The sequence below is a fragment of the Phalacrocorax carbo genome, chromosome 3, assembly GCF_963921805.1.
Source record: "Phalacrocorax carbo chromosome 3, bPhaCar2.1, whole genome shotgun sequence".
NCBI lineage: Eukaryota > Metazoa > Chordata > Aves > Suliformes > Phalacrocoracidae > Phalacrocorax > Phalacrocorax carbo.
The window spans coordinates 57805598-57831813 of record NC_087515.1 but is presented as its reverse complement, the minus strand read 5'-3'; the positions used below and the strand labels follow the sequence as shown (position 1 = coordinate 57831813).

General features: G+C 45.0%; 1 protein-coding gene across 1 annotated transcript in view; it reads right to left on the bottom strand.

Moving 5' to 3' along the window:
- The window catches only part of PPP1R14C (protein phosphatase 1 regulatory inhibitor subunit 14C), a 56054-nt gene extending 32227 nt beyond the window's left edge, over positions 1-23827 (bottom strand). Inside the window, exon 1 of the mRNA XM_064447029.1 lies at positions 23341-23827. Within this exon, the coding sequence (XP_064303099.1) occupies positions 23341-23628 (288 nt within the window). The 5' untranslated portion in view covers positions 23629-23827. The remainder of the gene's footprint in view (positions 1-23340) is intronic.
- Positions 23828-26216: the final 2389 nt, after the last annotated feature.

Here is a 26216-nt window from a genome sequence, read left to right as displayed (position 1 = left end):
CACTGACACACTGTACTTAGCATATACATTCAAATCCAGAGTCTTTGGGTGGCAGTGAAGTATGTATAAGAAATACAACACATTATCCCATAGGGCATAGATAAGGAACTAACTCCAAGGAATCCAAAACAAAGTCTTTCAGCTCCTTCCCAGATGACCCAGGCCTGCAAAATACCTGCATATAAACCAAATACCTGCAGCAGCCTATTTCCATTCTAGGGACAAAGTGATAGCCATAAGTAATCAACACTTTCTGCAAACAGAAAACCCCACTGAGGCTGGCATCAGCCTGTACCGTGACTGTGAGGTCATCGAAAGGAATCGAGAAGCACTCAGGTGCATCTTTAAAGTACCAGTTGTGTGCTATTCTATGTTTAATACAGAACAACCAATTCAAAGGAACTTTGAATTCAAAACATAATACTGTTAAACAAGTTATTTTTAACTGGCTACCTTTCTTACAAGCATCCAAAGTCTAAGATCTGAAGCCCTTTTAGAGATCAGCCTGGACACAAACATGTTCATGAGGAAGACTCCTATAATCTTTGCTCTTCTAGATTCTCACAGGCTTGTTTCTATTTCCACCTACAGATTTTCTCAAATTGGAGATATTTCAGAAACACCAGAGACAATAATCAAGTCTTCAGACACGAAACTACATGAACATGCACGCAGAAGCAGGTAGAAGGAAGGGAATAAGATCAAAGTCAGGCACTCCCTTTCCTTTCCTGGGAAAAAAAGATAAGAGAGGAAGCTGCACTGCTCCTGTCTCACATCTCTGTTGTTTCCCCGCTTTCAAAGATTTCAGTCGCCAATAGTTTTCAGCACAAACTACATCCAATACACCCTGAAACAGCTGACTTTCACAAGACTTGTAGAAGCAACAAGAATGTTCACCTAGCTTCCAGGGTAACCTACAGGATCACAGGGTTCAGGGGGGTGGTATTTTGAGGTGAGTTGTTTTGTTCTTTTGTTTGTTAATTCACACTGTGGCACACAGAAGAGCAATGACTGCCAGTGAAATGGCACCTCAACAAAGTAGACTGAGGGGATGAGGAATAGATTGAACGTAAGTTTTACACGAAAGTCTGACTTGCTACTAACAGGTAATTTTCTTTAAGACAATGTCCACTTTAAAGTGAACATTGTGTCTCAAACTAAAAAAAAAAAAGAGATGGCACTATTATCCACTATCACTAGGTTTGTCTGGTCTGTCAGAGACCAACATAGGGGCTACGCAAAAGAGGGTCATGTCCTACATTTGTGGATGGATTCCTCATGTCTGTTCTTACACAGAGCAGAAGCAATGACACAGGTTAGGATGTACCGGAGCTAAGTGTGGGTTTCCTGTAATTCATGTCTCATTGCTCAGGTGCCCAAATAAAGCTCTTCCCTTATTAAGAACACATAAAAAGTTATAAAAGCTTACCTGTGTGGATTCACTACCATCTAATAAAGGATAAAGATCTTCCCTTCAGTGAAGATACTCATGGGGTCTCCAGGTTTTGTGAAAACAGGCAGCTAAATTCTACAGTTATCATGCTATGATATCACTATCCCTCTGGCCAATTTCAAGCTAGTGTTATAAAAGTTTGCATGGCAAAAGACACATGTGTGGACCTTCTGCCAAACACTTTTAGCTTGCCATTTTAGCTTAAAAATGGAAACAAATACACTTGGAGCCTTTAAAATCCAACCAACCCTGTTATAGTGTCAGTCCAAACTGGTACTGGCCAGAGAAGCAGCTTTCAGGATTCACATTTGAATGGGTTCAGCAAGCTGTTCCAAGCTTGGAAAACAGCATTTATGCCCATAAAAATAAAAGCTGAGCAGGAGCAGGTTAAGTACCCTCTAGCACTAGCTCAGAAGACTTTCTGCAGTGGAAGAGGCCCCTCTTAAAATTGGTAGTAGTAAATCAGTGCTCAGGTAGCCCTAAAACCTCTCCTCTTTCCTCCTCAAATTAAAAGCCTGAGCTTTAGAGGACTACCCATGCAGCATCACAATTGCATACAATTGCTCTTTGTCCAACCTACATTGCCTAAAAAGAGTGTTTTAATAAAATCTGGTATTCTAAAACATGTTAGCATACCACATTAGTGAGAAGCTCCAAGGGATGCACATTTCTTTAATATTTTCTCTTATCAATGGACAAGGAAACAAAACAAGGAGTCAGCATAATCAAAGTGACAGGTCGATTCTGAAAATCACTTCAGGCTACAGCTAATAATAGAATACTCCGTTTCAAATTAGAAGTTTGCATGAGTAGTCTGACACCCTCAAATGCTTAAAAAACCCAACACCAAAAAACAAGCCAAAACCAAACAAACAAACCGAAAAAAACCCACCAAAACACTAGTGCTTTTCCAAGAGCTAGTCAGGGTGAGTGAGCATGCCAAAAATACAGGAAGAGCATGAGAATTTTCTCAGGTAGTAACTGGCCTGAATCCAACCTCCTAGATAGACTTTCTCCTCCAACTAAGGGGAGCTGGGGCTGCACACATATGCAGCCTCCAAAGACAAGCTTTGCTCCAGCAAACCCAAGCCAAAGCATTCTCAACCAAGCTCAGAAGAGGCACTGACTGGCGCAGTCAGCACAAGGTAGTATCATCAGTTCCTTCCCACCGGCCTTCCCTTGATGCCAGCCTTCTTAATCATTCAAATGGTCAGTCAAAACAGAGTTTAAAGTTCACCTCACCACTTTCAGGGTATCTCCAGAGTGAGCACGTGGTTAGACATTACAAATTCATCCAGGAACAGCAGCAGCCACACTTCCCACTCCTGCACTGCACTCCTGTTCACTGAACTGCACTGTCAGAGCAACAGCTTAAGAAATGTCTAACTCTCTCCTGTGACAGAGGGCTTGGACAGGTTGGGCCATTTAAGAGGTCTCTATCTGCTGGTTCAAAGACAACATAAAGGATTGGGGAAGGGAGAAGTGTTTTCTAAAAATAAAGAAGAGAAAAATGTTGATATATTACTAAAGTAGCTACATCTGGACACTGTTTGAGGACCCCACTTTGATTATTGCCCAAAGCTACCAAATAGCTACTTTTAATCCTCAAATTCTTCCAAACCTAGACGGTTTGGAAAATAAAAGATGGAACAACCCCCTCAAACCCATCCTCACAGCTTGCAAAAGGTCAGTATAAAGGACACTGTACCCACATTCCTCCCACAAGCAGGCAGCTTAGAGAAAGCACAAAGGGTCAGTGCAGTTCTGCACACACAATGCCAAGCAGAGAAGTCAGGACCCTAATAAATCCTACATTCATAATAAGGAGTGCTACCTTCCATAACAAGAGCTTACAGGATAAAATCTAGTGAATATGGAACAGGTGCAGCAGCCCTCGCCTGGTCACTTCAGCACAGAATACAGGCATCCAGGGAGCATTTTATGACCAGGAAAGAATCTAACCCAAGCTTTTTAACTGGCCTCTGGAATAGAGATTTAGAAGCGGTGGAAGAACCCATTGCCACTCACTAAAATTGAACATATCCAATATTCCTTTGTTTAAAGTCCACATTACCTACAGCTGTAAAGAGGAGGAGATGAGCTATGCTAAGAGTACTCCACTTCAAAAATACCGAAGATCCTTCATATAATGCCTTTGGCATCTACCACTGAACAAAGACAAGCTAAGTCATAAGACACTTTGCAACACAAAAATATTCAAAAGGAAAATGCACAAACTTGCAACACCATTTTCCAGTCCAAAAGGATTAAACAATTGTGTACTTAATTACAAAAATTAGGACATCAGTTTCACCTTGTTTCTATGCAGACCAGAACTTACTTCCTGCTGTGGTTTCAGACGTAGCACCGGATGACTACTTATGCAAAGACAGTAAGGAAAGCAGGCTACTTCTGAAGTTTCTACATGTTGTTGTTCTTAACAAATAAACAAAAAAGTACAGAGAAAAAAACTACTCTCTCTAATTTGAAGAGAATCCAGGATGTATGCACTCGAATAAGGAATATTCATGTGAAATCCTGAAATACTTCAAATAAGAGTCAAAGGAGAAATAACAGCTGGTTGAGCTACCAATCTACAAGGAAGATTCCAAATATACAGAGGAACAAGTGAGGGTAAATTAAAGTTGCAGTTAAAAGTTACTCATTCCTTGGTAAGTGCAGTTTGGTGGCTTATGTTGTATACATGTTCAACCTGGCAATCTGGCTCAGGTGATAAGAGTTGTTTTGAGCACTGGGCCAAAGTTTTACATCAAAGCATCTTCACATTGCCCTAACAGCCAAGGCAAGGGTATCTGTCTTGACTCTTTTTTATTCATAATAAACTACTCTGGCCTTCTTTTAACACTTTGTTTCATAGCAACTCAGCTTTGGCATTTACTCATGCGTTGCTCCTAATAAGCTCCTACCCACACAAGTAGTCCACCGTGTACTCGACGCTCCACTCCCAGCCACCCTGGCCTATTTGGAGCTACACACAAAAACCCCACTGCTGCTTACTTGTAGGCTGATACTCTTCCACCTTTTGATGATTATAGCCCTTTGATTACAGCCCTAAAGCAATTTTAGTCATTTGATGCTTTCCCACAACATCTTCCTCCCTTCCCCCTCTAAACATGCCCCAAGGACAGACAAGTTCCCACAATGCACTGGGAAATAGAGAGCAGCTCAGTTTACTGGAGGAAGAAAAAAAAAAAAAACAAACCACCACAAGCCACAAAAAACCATGGGAATAAGACACTGGCAGTCCTAGCAACGGGCATATGGGACTGAAGTGCCTAGGTACACAGCAATCCATTCGGCTTACAAGTGCACCAGGCCTGGGGGCCCAGGTTAGTCCACCTGCTCTTGCTCTGCATCTGGCTGTGTTTTGCACGCAAAGTTATTTTACACACAGAAGAAACATGTCAACTGAACACTGAACTAATTCGTATGCTACAAGACTGCTACCCAGGGCTTGCAGAAGTTTAAAATTCACAAGGAAGTGTATTCTCAAAAAGAGTGAGGAGCTCTACATTTAAGAAACAGGAAATACATAGAGTGAATGAAGTTAGTCCTGCAATTAATTGAGATTAATGAGGCCAACAACCTTACAGTAGGATCTTACCATGAAGTATGTGTTTGACATTGGGCAAGTCATAAAATGATTATTTCCATCTCTGGCGTGGAGGAAATACTTAGCTAGGCCTTAGTTCTGAAGCTTTGTTCATTAACCTTTGTGCGCTTGAGACTGAGTGTGCATCAGAATTAAAGCAATGTAAATATTTATCATGGAAACCAGAAGAATAAAATTCTGTGACTAAGAGTCAAATTAAAACTAACCTCAGTTTTAAAAATTTGCCTTCCAGTTGCTTGACTGTCCTCAATCACACAGCTTCAATGTTACTTTAACAGGCTTCTTTTAACTGCATATAATTTTCCTTGAGATGTATGTTTAATACTGGCAGTTAAATGGATCATTAGGATTGGAAATGTTCATCTCTTTGGAGATGAATAGGATGGAGTAGGGTACGTTTCTGTTTTCAAAGCTACCATTAGGCTGCTGATAGTTTTCTTTAAGACACCATTAACCCAGCAGCAGCCACAACTGGCTTACATTGCTGCAAATAAACTATTATCCAATAAGTTTAATCCTTTTTCCCCAACCTACATGAATCTTTGCAGAAATCTTTCCAAGTCAGGCAGTACTCTGAATGTTATGAAGATACAGCCAGGAAACTCATCAGCTCCTGAAGTTCTTTTTATCGTGCATTATCTGCCACCGCACTTCCATGACAAAGTGACAGGAGGGGGTTGCATGGCTGACTTCTGGAGGATTACTGGATCCGAAATAGCACTCCTGCTCTTACCATCTTTCCTTCCTTTAACACCTCCAGCTAGCCCCCGGTCCCCAACAGGACTGCAGTGCCTCCACACAGCCTTCATGGGCTCTGGGCTCAGCCTGTCCCCTCCTCTCCCTTCCCTTCCCCTACTCTGCCTTGTACAGTTATGTCATCCTCAGCATGGAGAGTCTGTGGCAAGCAGAATCTTTCAGCATATCAAGATGTTGTGATATGAGGTAACGAAGATAAGAAACATCATTCCAAAAATCGACATTTAAATGCGTTTCATGACTGAACAAAGGTGCTTCAAAAAATGAGTCTCTACATAAAAACTAAATTAATGGCGCAACACACACCTCCTCATCAGGGTCCACACGGCCGCCCTGGTTATGATAACACAGCTGGGTTCGCACCAACATCTTCAAATGCTCAGTCTCCGACAGGCACATTAATATACCCCACGCCCCCATGTTACAGCCTGTTTTCCAGACCTGGAGCTCTCCCTACAAGGCCAAGCTTCCCATATTTGCCCCTGAGAGCCTTAAGAAATACCCAGGATTAAAGGCTTTTTTAAGAATGTATCCTAGAGTGAGCTCTGCCGTCAGGCAAGCCGGACCCAGAAGCCAAACTCACTTAAGTGCCAGGGCCTGGGGGGCACCATGAGCCCAGACTGTCCCTACCCGGCCCCCCAGGGCTCCCCATGGCCCATGTCTCCATGTCAGCCCCTGCCCCAAGTGATGCCACTTGGGCAGCCAGGCCGGCCTCCAGCTCCCCACAGCCCTGCCTAGCCACGGGTCCCACCAAGCCAGGCCATGCTCCAGTCTGGCCTCAGCCCATCCCCAGGGAAACGCCAAATGCCTGGGCTGGCCCTGCCTGGCCCAGGCAACCTGCATGCTCCAGGTGCAACATGAGCACACTGGACAACTGGCAGCAAGGCCCAGGGCCGCACGCTGTGCCCGAGCCCCCACAGGTCCCGCACAGCACTGTAAGACCACTGCATAAAACAGATGGTGAAAAACAAAATCTCTCACCAAATACTATTTTTTGCAGCCAGCAGCAGTGGCATCCCCAGCCAACCTCAAGCAAGAAACGTCTCCTGCCCAGCACTGGGGAGCTAGCCGCAGGGCTGCTGCTGCCACCCTTCCTCCTTTCTCCAAGGGCACTTGGGTTTTCCTTCCTTCACTGCCAGCCAGCCTTGTCAGAAGTACCACCCCCCTGCAGCCATGCTTTGACGAAAAGACAACTTCAGCATCGCTGCTGCTCTACACGGAGCATTACAAGATTTGAGGGGAGGGATCATAAATTAGGCGAGAAAAGAGATCACGCTCCTTTTCCCACCAGCTTCCACTCCATGTCTCATTTCCTGCAGCACCTCAAACACTAAGAGTAATGCCAAACAGACATGTCTTTGCATATATTATTTCCCCTCCTATAACACACCCCCATTGCTTGCTATTATTCTTCTGCTTCTCCTTACCCTACAGCAAGCAAAGACTCCTCATCTATAGCAGCAGAGCTGGAAGCCAACTGCTCTGTGCACAGCTCCTCTGTGAGCCAGTCTTTGCTAATTCACAGATGGCTTCCCTTCTTTTTGCCTTGTCTGTGTATTCTGACTTTTGGGGCAAGAAATTCCCAGGCTAGGTTTTAACGTAAATTTCTTCTTTGCTTGAAGAGGAAAAAAAAAAAACACACAAGCCTGTGTGGGAGGATAGAGTCAGACATACTCTAACTTCACTGCTTTTATGCTTAACACTGCAGCAGTGAAAGTCAGAAGGGAAGAAACCTGCTTTTTCAAGGCATAGCCAGCCTGTCTACTGCAGTATTTCAGAAGCACATCCCTAGTGCTCCTGTTCAGCACTGTGGAAATAATTGCATGTATAGTTCAGGTTTTGCCTTTTTGTAGAGACTTAAAAAAAAAAAGTCCTGACTAGTAGTATTTTCTATCCTTTTGAATAACAGCAGATGCCATAATGTGACAGGGTGAACAGGTCACTTCAAGACTAATGTTGAAAGACCATAATTTTCTAACACTAACTGTTTGTACCATAGCTGGAGTATTAAAATTAAATAAGTGTTAAGCAGGACTCAGTGAGTGGAAAATTGCTTCTATTAAAAATTTCCCTCATAACATGCCTCTAAGAGGCACAGAGTGCAGAAAATCAGCTCAAAGCTGTCTATTATTTCATTTTTGCCACAGCCTGTACCTCAGACATTTGGACCTGGTGGTTCCTGTTCCTTGAGAAACTCCTTATGGCCACTAACAATATATCTTATTTAACACCTGTCAGCCCAGAAAAGTCTGAGGAAAAAACATTTACAAAGACCGTTTAACCCATTAGTCATAGGCTTAGAGCAAGGGGGCAACTGCACAAGTGTACCTGAAGATACTTTCCCAGATCCAATGCACCAGTTACAAAAAACATTGAACAAATTCTTGAGAAGCATTTGGGTACATCACGTGCCTTCAGAGCTAAATGTACAGACCTCACTTAATTGCAGAAATGTCAGCAGTTGGTGATAGTGTTCATATTACTTCTCCCTGTAATCCACTTCCAGTGAAGTCTCCAATACTGGTATTGCTTTAAACATTATTGAAATAAGTTTTCGTAAAATACAAAAACCCAGTATCCCTTTGCCTCAAGAGCAGCCTCTAGAGCAAGAGAAGCAAACTTTTAACTACTGTCAATCTCATTGTCCCTACAACCCCTGGCTTCTGAAGTTCCACTATAATGAATATTTTTGTGAGTCTTTAAAGTCTAATGAAGAAAAAGACAGAAGGGGAACAAGCTGAATCAGGGACTTGGGGGCACAGGAGGAAAGCAGGCTACTGAATAATTACTCGCATTTATCAAATTGGCACCTTCTACTGCCCACAGTCCTGCTGCTAGAAGCAAGCCAGCAGAGTTTAGGCAAGGAGACATATACCCACATACCTGGATCAGAAGTACCCACTGAAAGAAATAACATGGAGAAACATGGACACAAGGCAGGCAGCCTGCCACAGGCTTTCTATATGTATTCTACCACCTCTACCCTAATTCTGCCTCTCCAGGTCCACCCACCTTTCCATTTTCTGCTTTGCCTCTCCAGTCTCTTCCTACCTAGCCCTGATAACCCAACACTTCCCACTGATTCAGAGGCAGTAGATACCCTTCTACCACCTATTACAGAGACGGACAGAGGCAAGCTCTAGAGGAGCGAGGAGTATTTGTTCTCCACTAATCAGACATGGTGTTTAAGACAGCACAGTATTTGTTGGCACAGAACTTGTTCTCTACTTGCTGGCAGTGGAGAACTAGGTGGAGGAAGGGTGGGAAAATCCTCATGTCCTCAGAGCCCTATCAACAACTGCAGCCTTTGCACTTTCTAGGATAAGGGCTCCCAAAAGAGTTCCCAACCACTCCATCCTCACAAGTACTTAAATTTCTGAGCAGTTCAGCAGGCAGGAGATGTGTCCTTGTGGTATGCATCCTAAGAAGGTAAATTACCCTAGAGCCACAGGCAGTAAAAGCAGGGATGTAGCCAGCAGGTGGAGGTGTGGGCAAGACACAAGATAGAGCAGCAAATTCTCTGGGATCCATGCCATTGCTACTAAATTATGGAAAACAAGCACCACAAGAAATACCACACCAAATGCCGTGAGATTCTGAATTCTGAGAACTCTACACCTCATGGTGCCCATAACAGGAGATTGACTTTTATTGTCGAAGTTATGATAGCTGCAACTCTCTATTGTCTTTATCACAACACAAAATGAAGTCAATTGGTGAAAACATGTGACTACAGTAAATTATTTTAGGACACCAGAATACCTGTGTCCCCCAAATCAACTGCCAATAATAAGAATAATACAGCACACCAGGCATTCCATTCAGCCCTAAGGTTAATTTTAAAAAGACAAAAACCACACCTCTGCTCCTTATGCAGAGAAAGTAAAGAATCTTGCACTCTCCAACTGTGTCATTAGTAAGCATAGAGAAGGAACTGACATCCAATCACAGTAAGGTTTAGACTTCATTTAGCCTTCTTTAGTACTAACACTGGTATTTTACTGTTTTCATAACTGAACTGTCAAAACAACTTCAGCTTATTCAAAAATATCCATAACATGCTGGTTAAGGAATTGTTGTCTAATTTGTGCATCTCTACAGAAGTCTAAAGGAATCACTATAGCATGAAATTGCTAAATGTAGAAGAGGCACTGATCACAAACTACACCAAGCAAAGAAAGAGAGAGCATTCAGCACTTCCTAACCATACCCATGACATGGATCCAATCTCAGCAAAACATTGGTTAAAAATCAAGTGCTGTCTCCACAGCAAATGCGCTGTGGTCTCGATATAAAAATAGGACATGCTAAGTCTATGCTTGGTTGTCACTTCTGTTAAACAAAACACTCCAAAGCAGATAGGGAGGAAGCATCACGTTTTTTGTCATCAACCACTTAGGGCAGAAATAGTTTGGTATTAGCAAATACATGTTGTATAATAATTCACTGTTACATAGTCATCCTTGAGAGGCAGAGGAAGTTAAGCCATCAGGAGCTTTCTGAACGGTGGTACTTTGAGGATTATGCCAGTGGAATGACTTTCTACATAGCAGTGTCACAGGACATCCCTATCTCTGCCTGATTCACAGTAGCAGGTCACTCTTCACCTCCAAATAACAGAAGCCCAGCTGACAGCTTCCACGAAGTTTGTACATAATTCTGTGTCTGGGAAGAATGCAATAGTTTGATAACAGATAAGCCCATACTGTGTTGTTCCACCACATAAAGGGCAATGGTGAACCAGAGAAGCTGAAGAGAGGACTTCTTGTCTAAGAAAAGAAGTGCTTGCGAGAACAAGCTGCATTATATGGATGCACATCTGAGCTCCACAGCTAGACAACACAGGATGAACATGCATTGACTTCAGTTACAGGTTACCGCACCTCATCCTTGCATTTCCATGCTAATATGGCCTTACTTGGAAAACACATACCATGGTTGGAACTGACTTTCTAGCCTCTAGAAAGATTCATTTCCCTTTCAGAGAGGAATAAAATTCATACAGCTCTAACTTAAGATTCCTAAGTGCCAACCTAGTACTTCAGAGGAGTCCTGAGGTTCATCAGTTTTCTCCTTCACTCACACCATGGTGGTGCCACATTCTCTTAGTGACCCCTGATGACTAGGACCATTCCATGCTAGGTCAAATTTGACACATTCACTGCTTTTTTCAAGAGTGGAAGTAAAAAAGTTGCAAGGAGTACACTTTAAGAAAACATTTCAACCAAACAGGATCAACACCAGGTCCTCTGCACTCTGGGAATTTAGGGTAAACAGCAGTGCAATTAAGTAGGTTAGGCACTTGGGGCACTTCAAGCATTAATTACTTTATCAGAGCACTTGAAAGAACACAAGGAAAGAGCACACGAGATGAGGCCTCTAAACAGCTCTCCTCACCTCAGTTTCAGCAGCCCTGTAAAAATAATCTGTTAGTCTCCAGTACTGATTTTCCCTATGCTGAGAAGCTGTGTGTAAATTGACTTCTGCAATCAGGGTCATACAGTGTGGGTACATTAAGTGTCTGACACACCCATGGTCCTCTCGCTGCATTTTTGTGTTACCAGGTAATTAAAGCATTATAGGTTGGAATAACACAGTTTTCAAATATCAATATTTCTTTAGTTAGAAGTCCTGCCAGATTTGATATGGGAGGCAAGTCTGCCTTCTGGGGGAAGAGCAGGCAGGAATGTTTTATTCAGTGGGTACCAAAACAAGTGCCCTTGCATCCTGCAGAATCTAGGAGCAACATAATCATCCTGTTGAAGAAATGTAGTCTGTAAGAGATCTGGAGAGCTTCTCATAGTTTGTAGCAAGTCATTCCTTCAAGTGGTGCCTAGACACAGCAGCATGTTCTACATAGTGATGCCTGCTAGACCTCTCCCTTCCCCAAAATGCTAATTTTGAGCAGCAGGCAGGCCAGGGACTGGCAGTCAATGCATTTTGGCTCTGGTCCACTGGTGTCAAGAAATATCAGCAGGACTTCTAAGGTACTTTAAAGGAGACACTCCAATTCTCCAGGGGCCAGAGACACCACTTCACTACCCAGGCAAGTCCCTGGACTGTAAAGGATAGAAGAGTGCCTGAGGGATCTTTAAAATTAATTCACCAAACAGCTCCAGATCTAGGAAGTGGAATAATCTGCTGGGACTATCCCACCAGGGACAACAAATCCTGGGAGAAGGAAGCTAAAGACTCTGTAGGACCCCTGTTTGATTCCAGTGCTTCTTTTCGCTGTCAGATTGCAAAAAATGTATTTTGACAAATAGTCCTGCCTCTTGCCGCTTGCTACATCCAATGCATTGCAAACTACTTACCCAGAGTAAGAGCTAACAATGCTAACATCAAACATAGTCATTACGTATTGTAAGGTGAAATCTGATAGAAATTATAAAAAAAAATTAACAGGAAGGAACGCACAGAGGCCTATTGAGAAAGGGGAGAGGGTTGTTTAGGTGTTTGCTTTTCCAGAAGTAGTCCTGGAAGCCTCCATTGCAGGCAACCTGAGACAAGACAGCCTCCAGATTATAAAGTGAAGGATTGTTGTCTTGCTTCCTCATATAAGTGCGTTCTTTGGTTATCAGAATTACTTCAAGACACTAAAGCAAATCATCTGTGTAAGAGTGTGGTCTTGCTAAATAGCAGCTGGATATCTATAAGCAAGTCAATTAAATCTTTAGCTATGCAGACTAGTAAACTAGTACCACAGTGACAGCTGAAGTAAGGGCTGAGATGTTTCTTGCTGCCAGTGAGCAAGTTCCCACCAGTGCTACTCCTCGCATTACTTTCTGCACTCGGAGAGGATTCAGTTTTCAATATTAAGAGAAGGAATTCAACCATAATCCAGATTTAGGGAGTTCTGTTAACTTTCTTAGAAGGAAGACTAAGCAGTTTTGCCTCAGTGCACCTGAGACAGGAATAGAGAATTAGACAGTAAGCCTAAAAAGGCATGATTACTGCCAGCATAACAAAAACAAAAAGATCCAAGAACGTACTCCAGAACACCTAGACTTCTTTTCTGACAAAAAAAGAAAATGCAATATGTGCTTCAGGTATTATCTTTTAAAATGTAAAGCAGCCAATTGTAAAAGCTTGAGGCATTCTTTGTGTCTAAAGTAAATGTGTCAAGATGTTATATATCAGTCACCTAAAGTAGAACAAATCATCTGTACCACACTAGAGTTAATTTAGATATCAACTTCAAAGAAGTTACCATTCAAGTGCTAAAATAGGTTAGGATCTTGAGCAGCTAACATCATATATTTTCCAAGTACTGCAAAATTAATTCCATGAAATATTAGTGAGCACATTTCTCCCAGAGTCTGCGCACACATCTACTCAAAAGACTATAACAAAATCTTTGTTATAAGGTAGTAAGTGACCTACAGCAGAATCATCATCTCTATACTTCCACCCCTCTACTGCGGTCATCGTTTGAACTCAGTGATGCCCCGAGTAAGGACAGCCAGTAAAGTGCATTTACAATCTATTTAAGCTTCACCACAAAGTGAAAGTCCAGGCAAGCCTATCACAAGCATGCATTGTTTTTTGTCTATGTCTTTCTATATTTTGTGAAGGGGGTGGAAAAGAACCTAGTGTCTAAAAGGTTTAAAAGGTATATCTAAATCTATGAAATAATGTGGAAAGGAACATCATATAACTGAGTTACTCCATTAAAAAACTATATCAAATGCAAACAGCTTATCTGCAAATGAGAAGACAGACCCTGTGACCTAGGAGATCCTTCCCAATTCTGTGTTCTGGAAAGTAATCCTATTAAGACAGTCTGATAAGAGGATTTTCATTAGGCATTGATTGTGCCATCATTTGCATTTATGAAGTCCAACACATAGGACTGAAGTATGTGATCCCCTTGTTGGCAGCACACCCAGAATGGTGAGCTTTTCTCAGTCACCACTGGAACTGTCACCTGCAGCCTAGCACCGCTGCACAAGCTAGCCATTTACTTACTTACCATTAGGCCACTTTTAATTACTGCTATCTTTTGTACTAGCTTTGCTCCATATGCAGAACAGTATTGCACTGAATTAATTAAGCTACCAGCATTCTAATAATTAAAGACCTACAGTACATGTTATGATTTTTCTCTAGGTTTAGATCCACTACATCTGCACTACTGATAGATATCATGTGGATTGAAAAGATATAAGATGCCTCCGGATCTGTGATCTCTGTGTTCCCCAAAAATAGTTTAAGATACCGTGTTGAACTGGTTCCTAGAATAGATATCATGTTCCCGGGGAGGGGGGGGAAGGGGGGGGGGGGCAGGAAGGTAACAGTTCTGCTATTCAAATGTAATACTCAGAATTAAATACTTATCACTTCAAAGGAGCTTTGATTTGTTTCAGTGTGTACCTCTGCCCAAGCAATTCCTTGTTCCAAGATCTTTACCAGACTAAATTTATTCTACCTTTGAAATATAGTCATACTGTTGCTGTATGGACTGCACACAATTAAGATTTTATCCTCCCCTTCTCCAACATTAATAACTTCTAGAAATCTTGACTTCCATAAGTCCACGTGTCACATGAGGGAACAGCAAGAGAAACTGGCAATGGTTTATGACAAGCAGCCAAAAGTTGCAGTGACACAGATGGATGGCCATGGCTAACCTACTCAATTTGTGCTGTCAAATAGAAGTTTCTGGAGTTAGAGGGAAGGGAAAAATGAGAACTTAGCGTTCTTATACTGCAGGCAAACCACAAGGCTGCTGGAAGAATGGACTGATATTGCTGCTGCTTTATCACCTGTGGTGACAAGAGGCAAGGTGACCATAATTCAGACTGAATCAGGTTAGAGACGGGGAAAGCATACTTTTTTCATCATCATCTCCTGTACTCTCAGAGGGCTGCTTCACACACATGTACAGTAGTATGCACTGCAAAACTGGTCAGGCGGTTTTGGTTGGATCTGGGGCCCAGTACAGTGCCTTTTAAGTGGCTGGACACAACCTAATCTAAAGGGAGAGCTATGAGAATGCAAACGAGTTCAGCCAGCCTTTGCAAAGCATGGGTCAACAGAGAATTAGTCTCATGTCAACCCTAAACTATCACACCACTTGTAAAATAAAATCTTACTTGAAGTATAACATCTTTTTATTTGGATACAACATCTTCATAGAAGCATCCCCTGTGCCTTTTAAGAGGTGGCAGAAGTGCTACGAAATACATATTTTCCTCATTTAAACAGGGTTATTTTTGTTTTGGGCATTTGCTTCTGTAGCACAGTTTAGATAAGCTAATGCAAAGCTATGCGAGTAATGGGAGAGACCCCACTCTGACTCACTCTGTCAGAATACAGGAGTACAAGGGACCAACAGTGCTCAAGTCAGACCAGTGTCTTCAAAAAAGCACAACATAACCAGGTCTCAGCTATCCGTGGATAGATCATCCATGTTGCAGTTTAATCGTACTACAAGTACAGACACATCCAAGCCAGAATGAAGTCCAAAAGCAACATAGATTGTTTGCACGATGAACTTGAGTGGGAGAAAGGGGTAATTAATGATTGATTTCCACCTCTCCCCCCTTCAGCTGTATGTTCACTGCATAATTTGCAGCATAGTTTACTTTAAAAAAAAAAAAAAAAACACCACACATACACACCACGGTTTTTTCTATTGTATCCATGCTCTTTCTTCCACCCCCTCCCCACTCCCCACCCTTGTTACGCTGGATAATCAAGCACTGACTCTATGTAAAGCAATTTGCCTAAAGGCAGAAGAGCCTTTGTAGCCACAACGGTTGAGAGCTAATTTATAAGTAGTACAATTACAAAAATATAAGTGATGTAAGCAATCAATTATTTCTTTGCCTTGCTATAAAACAACCGCACCTACCGCTTCAGCAAAGGAACCAGTTGAATCTTGAACAGAGAGGGAAAGGACAAAAGATTTGCTATGGAATAGCTGATGGAAGATGAAGATTTATGTTGCAAAGCTTCTAAATTAGAAGTCAAGAATATTGCTGCTACTTAAGATAAAATGACATCCAGCCTCAAAGCTCAAGTAGTAGCAAAATAATTTTCTTGAACTCCTTTGAGATGCAGTGCAAGTTTTGCATGTAAAAAGGAGGAAAGTAGCTGAATGGTGGTACATTTCCTACTAGATTAGGGTCTTTAGAACCCAAGATGAGAGTTTAAGCAGCACATTTAGAGACAAAAGGCTCTGGCCTCACCGTCATCAGGTGCTTGACACCTTCGCAGGTACTTAAACCCACTCCTCTGAAAGTAGCAGCATGCCTTTTACAAAGGTTGTTTTACAGCTACATGCATTTTATAGGCCAAGTCTGGCTTCCTATTTTGAGACTGGAATGCCTTTCTTTGGTTGCTACACGGTATGAAAAGCCTTTGCTACACCAACGTTGCCTGTGTCTTTTTTTAAGTCTCTATTCACAGCAACCCTTCAGCTGATACGGTTATGCTGAGCAGCATCCGTGTCCTCAAGAGAGTGCTCCGAAGTTCATGCTGTACAACATGGAGATCTGACATCGGTAATAGTTGTCCAAAAGAAATAACCCAAATACATTTCTAAGCAATTTGATGGACCTTTAAGTACTTCACTCCAATGCGTCTAGACTGAAATACTCTATTTCCTGAAGAAAGAAATCCTTTATTTCGCTTCCTACTGACTTGCATCCTTCTAAGCAGCAACACTAACTCTCAGAATCCTCTCGGTCTCTTTCCACTTTTGATCCATTTAGAAAGGAGCCTACACGCAATTACCATTTGTGAAATCTTGGTCCAAGTTAGAGGAAGTCTATTCAAAGAGTCAGACAGTCAGCAAAAGTTGGTTTCTGTAGTGTTTTATTCAGTGGATTTCCTTACCAAACACCCTTCTGAGAAATAATAATGAATTTCAAACATTACCTCACCACAGCCTGAGGAATAAGTAGTACCTAATCATACCATCGGGTCCACATCACTACATGGCAGCCTTAGCAGCATGCTGACCAAGCTGTTTTGGAAAGGACACGATGTTTGGGGTGTGGGGTGAATTGTTTGGCCCTGAAGTCCTTGCACCATTTTATTATGCATTCTTCCAAACCCAGAGCAAAACAGACCTCTAGTAACCATTGCAACTGCCTCAGGCACACAGGATCTGCGGGGTGTGCAGAGTCACTGACCCATGAGAGAATGGGCTGGAAAAGGTGGTCCATACTGTGCAGAAGGTCAGTGCCCCATATAAATACAGTTCCGAATAGCAGGGAGAGAAACAGCTGCAACCGAGCCCATCAAATCACAAGACATGCCTGTTTGGATGCAAATGTGCAGAGGAGCTGATACCCTTGTACAGCATCTAGTTATTCCGCATACAAAGCACTGCTCTTGGTAGACCATCAACACCCAGTCGGCAACTGGATTCAGTATCAAAAAACTATTTTGAAAATATAGTCGAGGCAGCTAATTTGTTCAAAGCTTTCCCACAACCCTCAGTCCACTTTTTACACCTTGCCCCCAGCTTTACCACTACTGCCCACACAGCTGTGTGGCAAGAAAGGAAAGGGAAGTCTAGGAAGTTTTTACTCTTGTGACCTAGCTCTCCAACCTAGATGAGGGTCTTCCTCTTGTCTCCTGTCTAGCACCAGGCAGTTCAAACTGAAGTGTGTACAGAACAACAGACTCTCTGATGCTATATTAGGGACAGGGCGTCACTGCTAGCACATCCCAGCAGCTTCAGGAAGATGGCCAAAGAGGGTGTTCTCCAACACTACAGTCACTGAACACCCAGAGGAAGAGAGCTCAATCCATGTAGAACCAAGTTAAATTGCTCCCTTGCCTCCCACACCCCACCAATGCTTTTTTTTAAAAACAAAACTAAAAAACCTAATGGCCACAGATTGGCCCTGCCAACATGAAATCCCTTACCCATTTTGGGGCTTCATGTCATTCTTGTAACTGTCGTACCCGTATCGGGAGGTAAGAGAATCCTACATATGACAACTGTCAGTCTGGCATGGCTTTGTACTCTTAAAGAGAATGCTTAAGGGGCCTTTATGAGCAGCTCTTTCAGTTGGTGGTTTTTTGGTGGGTTTTTTTTTGTTTGTTTGTTTGGGATTTTGTACACTGAGTTTTTCAACAGAATTCCAGGGTATTTTGCCCTGGAATGGAAAAGGGGTAAGCTTGGCCATAATTCCCTGTTAATTCCAGACCAAGATCATATCCTTTGTCAAGCACCAATTTCCATACATTATTATACTAAGCTCATCAATATCTCTTATTAGAAGATAAGTCTTATATTCAACTTTTAGAGTGAAAAATCTGAGGGCTCATTTGATTTGTACATGCATGTCTCTACATTAAAAAACACTCAGCAACAAACCCATAGTGCAAGCAAAAAAAAAAAAGAATCTTTCTTCATTCTTTACTAATGCTGTGCAAAATCTGCGTGCCCTCAATGTGGTCATTCCAACAGCATTCTGCCATTTATAGCAAATGCTGTAATTGTGGGTAGACAGGACCCCTGAGCACAGTAATTCACCTGCAGACTTGAATGGTTTCTGGGGACAAATCCAGTGGCTTCTTTTTTCATATATAAAGCTGTAGAAGTTTGGCAGGTGCACATAACGTAGATCATACATCTGGTAAACTAGACTGTCATCACTTTCATACCGAACTACAAGTTGCAAACCATTAGGGAATGAATAGCGATGATGTAAGTTGTTCTGTGCAGCATTATTTAGCAATTCTTAACCAATAGTGGACTTAGCCCAAAACATGAAGCATCTGTGGAGAAACTATTTTTTAGAAACAGGATACCTAGTAAAGGTCAACACTGAAGTCAGTTCAAGTCCTGTAATTAAGACACTGCATTTTCAATATACTAGTCTGTGACTAGAACCTCAGTTTCAGCGCTCACAGAAACCCCAACAAACAGGTTATAAAACTTAATTTTTTTAACAAAGGAGCTCCAGGAGCGAACAGCCAGCCTGATACTCACCTGAAGCACTTGACCCAGTACACTAGCCTGAGAGGTTCTGGTGCCAAAGAAATCCTGCTCAAGAGTTTCTGGTCCTACTAAAGTTTTCTACCTTGGTAACCCATTACCATTCCAGCTGGTTTTTATCCCTGAAGTCTGCAATATGTGGAAGTAACTTTTATAAGGCTGATCTTTGTATCACAGATCTGCGGTCAGCATTAAAAAGTCTCAAAGAGCTCCTTCTAAACCACTTCCCCCCAACTCCATTATCCTACTTGGCATCCAATCTTTAGAACTAAAAACTGTACTGCCAAAGACAAGATCCCTTAGAAAAAGAACACGAACAAACCTGTCTTCTTATTTCCCAACCTCATCTCCTAAACTTTGTCACCAAGCCAAGACAGGCTTATAGCTGATTTAACTTGCAAGTACTTGAAAGACTACGAATATGTGTTTAGCTTTGAAGGGAGTCTTTCTGCAAGTATCCACTTACTGACAAATCTCAGCATAACTTAATAGAAAACATTGTTTAAATGGAAAACAGTGAGCAAGCACTACATTTGTGCAGTCCCACAAAGGGACACCCAGGTCTTCTTGCAGACTTTCAGTGCACTGCACTGCAAGCGCCCTCTAATTATTTCTGCTCTTCCCAGGAATGGAGTGCATTGCTCTTTAGAAACAGAGCTCCGAATCCGAATAGCAGTGAAACACTGACACCGGTTAGGTCTTCCAGGATTAGCAATTCCATGGCTATTTCTGACACTCTGGAAAATTTCAGGTTGTTTCAGAACTTAAGTGTCATCGCATCAGGAAGTTATAGTAGATCTGCCACAGAAGTTAAAGCAAGCAACTCCCAACCCCACCGCCCGCCCCCAGCCTGACTTCAGACAGGGTTATTAGCTGTCTGCATAGGTGATTAAGTTCCAGCCCGAGAGCTACATCTGTAAGCCTAAAAGTAATTCAAGCAGATTCAAGCAAAGCATCCTGCATTAAATTGCTATTGTCTTTAATCACTACACTCATCATGCATCTTCAACTTTATTCTGATAGCATATTAATTGCTTGACCTTTTCACTACTGTCATCCATGCTGACACTGGATAGAGTTCATGCATAACAGCGAAGAAGAGGACTTAAACATTTTGCCCTCAACCTTCAAAACTAAACATTTTCATCTGTTGTGTCAAACAATTTTTCCTCCAGCAAGCTAGTTATTTGAATACTGTAAAGAGCAGCAATGATTCCTCTGGACTTTGGTTTGGTCCCATATATCACATCCTTTCTTACATACAGAACAACTACACTTGCATGTCAAAAGCACACAAGCCAAATAGGCCTGGTGTTTTTGAACAACGAGAGTCAAGCAAAAGGCAATAGATCCAGTAGGCCAAGTACTAACTACATTATCAGATCATAGAAATACAAGATCATCACATGCACAGTGCTTCTAACCTCAGCAAAATCCTTCCCACCTACAGGCAATGTAGCCTAACAAATCATGAGTCTGGAGAGGCAAGTCACACAAAGAGTAATAAATGCTTATTTTTAACCAGAGTTTCTCAGGTTCAAGACTATATAAGGCACCTGAAGCTGTACAAGTCCATGGGACCTGTGAGATGCATCCATGGGTCCTGAGGCAGCTGGCGGATGAAGTTGCCAAGCCACTCTCCATCATGTTTGAGAAGTCGTGGCAGTCCAGTGAAGTTCCCACTGACTGGAAAAGGGGAAACATCACCCCCATTTTCAAAAAGGGAAAAAAGGAAGACCTGGGGAACTACAGGCCACTCAGTCTTACTTCTATGCCAAGCAAGATCATGGAGCAGATTCTCCTGAGAACTCTACTAAGGCACATGGAAAACAAAGAGGTGATTGGTGACAGCCAACATGGCTTCACTAAGGGCAAATGGTGCCTGACAAATTTGGTGGCCTTCTACAATGGGGTTATAGCATTGGGGGGTAAGGGAAGAGCAACTGTCATCATCCAGCTGGACTTGTGTAAAGCGTTTGACACTGTCCTGCAGGACACCGTTGTCTCCAATTTAGAGACTTATAGATTTGACAGCTGAACCACTCAGTGGATAAAGAATTGGATGGTTGCACTCAAACAAACAATCGCAGTCAACGGCTTGGTGTCCAAGTAGAGACCAGTGACGAGTGGCATTCCTCAGGGGTCGCTATTGGGACCGACGCTGTTTAACATCTTTGTCTGCAACATGGACGGTGGGACTGAGTGCACCCCCAGCCACTTTGCTGACGACACCAAGCTGTGTGGTGCAGTTGACACTGGAGGGAAGGGATGCCATCCACGGAGACCTTGACAGGCTTGAGAGATGGGCCTGTGTGAACATCATGAAGTTCAACAAGGCCAAGTGCCAGGTCCCATGCAAGACTCGGGGGAATCCCAAGCACAAATACAGGCTGGGCAGAGAATGGATTGAGAGCAGCCCTGAGGAGAAGGACTTGGGGGTGTTGGTTGACAAGAAACTCAACAGGACCCAACAATGTGTGCTTGCAGCCCAGAAGGCCAACTGCATCCTGGGCCGCATCAAAAGAAGCATGGCCAGCAGGCCAAGGGAGGTGATTCTCCCCCTCTGCTCCACTCTTGTGAGACCCCACCTGGAGTACTGTCCAGCTCTGGAGCCCCCAAAATAAGGAGGACATGGACCTGTGGGAGGAGGTGCAGAGGAGGACCACAAAGATGATCCAAGGGCTGGAGAATCTCTCCTGTGAAGACAGGCTGAGGGTGCTGGGGGTGTTCAGCCTGGAAAAGAGAAGGCTGTGGGGACACCTTATTGTGGCCTTCCAGTATCTGAAGGAGGCTTGCAAGAAAGCTGGAGAGGGACTTTCTACAAGGGCATGTAGTGATAGGACATGGGGTAATGACTTTAAACTGAAAGAGGGTAGATTTAGATTAGGTACAAGGAAGAAAATCTTCACTCTGAGGGTGGTGAGGCACTGGAACAGGTTGCTCAGAGTAGCTGTGGATGCCCCATTCCTGGCAGTGTTCAAGGCCAAGTTGGATGGGGCTTTGAGCAACATGGTCTAGTGGAAGATGTCCGTGCTTATGGCAGGGGGGTTGGAACTAGCTGATCTTTAAGGTCCGTTCCAACACAAACTATTCTATGATTTGTATCTTTCCTCCCTTTAGTTCATGGATGTCAACAGTTAAGGAGGTTTAACTTGTCACAAGTACTTTTTTTTTTTTTATGAGGGCAAGTCCTTCTGACAAATTTGCTGATAAGCTTATTTTGAGATGAAAGGAAGTTTCTTTAAACATTTGTATTATGTTCCTGTTAGATATTCAGGCCTGCTTATTTAGGCCCTCACATCCACTCGAGACATCCACACCTCAGGGACTGTCAAGCTCTTGCCTTCCTAGCTCCAGAATACCCTGGGGTGAGATGCTGGCTCCAGAGATCCTAGTGGCAAAATTCACATTTGGCTTCAGAAAACCTCACTTCAGAAGTCTCTAAAAAAAAGCAAATTTACACTACTGATGGGAAAAGTATGTGCAAACCTCAGTTTAGACTTAACATTTTGACCCTTTATAACAGTAAATAGTTAAGGTGGCAAGGGGGTAGGGTACCCTAGGGACTAAGAGGTCTACATTTCTAATGCAGCTTTGACAAAACCAAGTACTGGTACTTCTTTACTTACAACATTGCCATCTCGATATGAGCGAGAATAGTTACTATTCCTCTGAATAATCCCGAACAATCCTCCTGTTCACCTGTCCTCTACATTAGAAAATTCATTCTGGCAACGCTCAGTTTTTGCCCAGAGCAACAGAAAAGCAGGTTTGATACCTTCAGATCAGATACAGCCCCCAACACTTCAATTTCTCATTCCAGTGATCTTTTAACTGCTCACTGACATTTCCAGGCTAGTGCCTACACCGCTCCTGGAGACCGGGGTCATACAAAACCACGGGCTAGCGGGGACCGTACCCGCACCGGAGTCCTTCCTCCACAACAGCCGCCTCCGCACCGCTCCGCCGGGAGGGACCCACAGCCCCCTGCTCTCCCCTCCGGCTCGGCGGCCGCCCCGCCAGCTCCCGCCTAAGGGGGACCGACACCCCCCAGCCCAGAGAAGACGCCCCCGCGTCCCGGCCCACCCTGCCCTGCCCCGGGGGGGGGGGGCTGCAGGGACGGCGACTCCCGGCCCAACCCGCCCCGGGGGGCTCCGCCGCGGGAGCCCGGCGCCGCCCGCCGCCCCCGGACCCGCCGCAGCCGCCGGCGCCCCCCGGCAGGAGCGGGGCCGCTCCGCTCCGTGCGCGGCCGCCGCCTGTCCCCAAAGGGCGGTCCCCTCCCAGTCACCTCGGAACGGCGACGGGACACGGCGCGGGGGACACCCTCCTCCCTTCCCCGCGGGACGGGCGACACCGCACCGCGGCGGCAGGGAGGGGGCGGCGGGCCGGGAATGTCATTTGGAGGTGGCGGTGACAGCTCTACCCTGCCCGCAGCCGAAACGCGGCTCGGGGCGGGAGGGGGGTGCCGGGGGGGCGCGGGCGGCGGCGGCGGGCGGGGGGGACTGCGGCGGGGACCCCGCCACCCCGGCCCCGCACCTCACAGCCGTAGAGCTGCCCCAGCTGCTCCACGATCCACTCCTCCAGCACCAGCCGCTTCCGCAGCTCCTTCCGATCGTATTTCACCGTCACTTTTCCCTGCTGGTGGCGCCGCTGCTGGACCTGCACCACGGCCGCCGCCGCCGACACCGAGTCCTCCCGGGAGGAGCCGCCGGAGGAGCTGCTCCCGCCGCCGCCGCCGCCGCCGCGGGGGGTCTGGAAGAAAACCCGGTTCCCGCCGCCGCCGCCCGCTGCCGCTGCCTCGCTGCCCCCGGTCGCCACCGACATGCTCCGCTCCGCCGCGGCTCCCGCCGAGCCGAGCCGAGCCGAAAGGCGTCCGTCCACCGGCTCGCCCTCCCGCCGCTACCGCCGGGCCGCAGCAGCCGCCGGTTGCGCGTCTGCCTGGCTCCCCCGCACCTGCCGTTTAAAGCCTCTCATGGCACAGCGGCGCAGCCGGCCCCGCCGCCGGGAGGGCTGGGCCCAAACCGGGGCGGGGCGGGGAGAGCCGAGGGGCGGCGCGGTACGGCGCGGCGCGGCGCGGCGCGGCCCGCCCGTGTGCCCAGCTGCCCCGCGTCCCGGCCCCGCGTCCCGGCCCCGCAGCGGCGCGGCGCGGCGCGGAGCCTGGAGCCGCCCGGGGGAGCCGCGGCGGCGCCGGGGCCTCTCTGGGCCGGCCCGGTGCGGGCTTGGGGCGGGCGGCTGCTGCTGCCCGCGGAGCCGGAGCGGCCTGTGCCCGCGGCAGGTCGCGCCCCGGGGCTCCCCGGGGTCCCCGGCTGCTGGGTGCTCTGTGGCTGCTTTGTTTTTTAAGGGAATGCAATATTGCCCCGTCGTGCATGCGACATTTATGAATGTTGTATATCTGCAGCATTCAAAGGCTGAACGCGATCGTTTCCTCTCTTCGAGGGGACCGCGCGCGTGCGCATGTGTGTGCGCGCGTGTGTGTGATTTCAGGGCAGTGAACCCAAACAGCAAATATTTCGAGCTATCAGCAGTTAGTGTGACACCTAGCCCTGTGGAGATGGCTGTCTTTCTAAAAAGCACGGGTTAGCATTAGCGTGTTCAGCAGCTTTGTGTCTCTCGGGAGGCACTGGGTGAAATCAGCAGTGGTCCGTCACGACCACCAAAGTGACTGCCCGTAAGCAGCCAACGTGACGGAGGTGCTTGTCGGGCACTGGACCATCCCCATTAGCAAAGGGGTTTGCTAGTGACAAGGGGCAGAAGCCAACCCCCTGCACGTGCAGACCTGCGTCTGGAAGTGCCCGGTGTGACGGTGTGACCGTCCCCTGCACACGGTGACCTAGGGGAGGATGTCTTAAGTTGGCAAGGGGCAGACGGGAGTGGGGCATGGATCACTGGCCATAATTACCTGGGCACTGCTGCTTCAGTCAGATCCTTGCTGCTGTTTGGCATGTCTGCGTGGTTGCGGTGGCATTTCAGACTCTTCTGCTCCCTGCATTTGACACACCACTGAACAAGAGGCTAGCATGAGTCATCTGAACCTTATCAAGCTATTTAGGTAAACCTCAGCTTGTGCTGCTGATCATCATCTAATATGATCAAGAGATTAAATCTTATTATTGGTCTTAAATTCTATGATAGCTTTCAGATCTTCATCTTAAAAAGCACCAGTTCTTCCAAGCCAAGCATATCTGTACGTAGGGACCACGTGATTTTCAGAGATACCAAGCAACTACAACGAGACATCAGCACAGATCACACTTAAAGCTTGGGCTGCAGGCAGAGCTTACGAGCAAGTCACATCCCACAAGTCCGAGTTTATGCAAGGAGGCTGTCCTGTCTGCTGGGCAGTCTCCCCTGCCATTACCCAAGCAAATCTTGACTTCCAGCTACAGCTGGGTAGTGCTGCCTGCCTGGCTTTTATAAATCTGAGCTTGGGTAAATACAGTAGGAAAATACCATCGTCAACAACTTGTTCTTAGAGAAACCAAAAAGGCGCAGAGGAGTTTTTGAAAGAGGGGTGTGGCTGTCTTTGAAACTGTTGTGTTTGGAGTGGCCTATAATTTGGGTCTTCAGCTCTGCGTGTCATGTTCGAAGTCTGGTGCTGACGTTCTCAACCACAAAACTTGAAACTTCCCTGTTTAGAGCAGGAATATTTTCATCTTACAGACTGATTTTGGTTTTGGTTCATGAGAAAAATTGATTAATGCAAAAAAAGGTAAATATTGCATGAGAGGCTTTTTAAAGCCATACTAAGCATCATACTGGCCGTTCCATGGGATATAAAGCAGGAATACCCAAACTGTCACCATAACAGGATATTTTCTGGAACCAAAAGAGTGCTGAAGTGTTTCACACTGGACCTAAGCTGGCAGGACAACACTGAGATTTTTGTTCTCTGCTATGGCAAATATCAGGTGTAAAGATGGCTAAAATATTCCCATTGACTCTGAGTGTGAGAACCCAGAAAGTCTCAGCTGAAGGACTTTTTCAATGCTATTATTAATAGGCTATTATAATCACTACAGACATTTAAAAGCTGGCACCCGCTATTCAAATAGCACTTCCGCAACACTCTTCAAGTAGAACACGAGGTACAGGGGATTAAAAAGCATGTCCTCAGAGGTTATCATTTCAAAGTTACAATTCTAACATAAGGCATAGTGGTTGGTAAACGTGGGTGGATGAGAAACTGGTGGAACTGCCAGCATTGTCATAAGGCACTTTCATGTGCCATTGGTTTTTCATTCAGTTTTTAAAGTAAGTGCATTCCTCAGGAAGCCAGGGCAAAAAGTGCTGCCAAGAATCTTTCCTGCAATGATTTAGCTTCATTTGAAAGAAAGATCTAGTTGTTTAAAAGTTAAATTTGAGAAGAAACGTTTAGATCTGCTAGCATCCTGGCGATGGGCAATGCTGCCCTG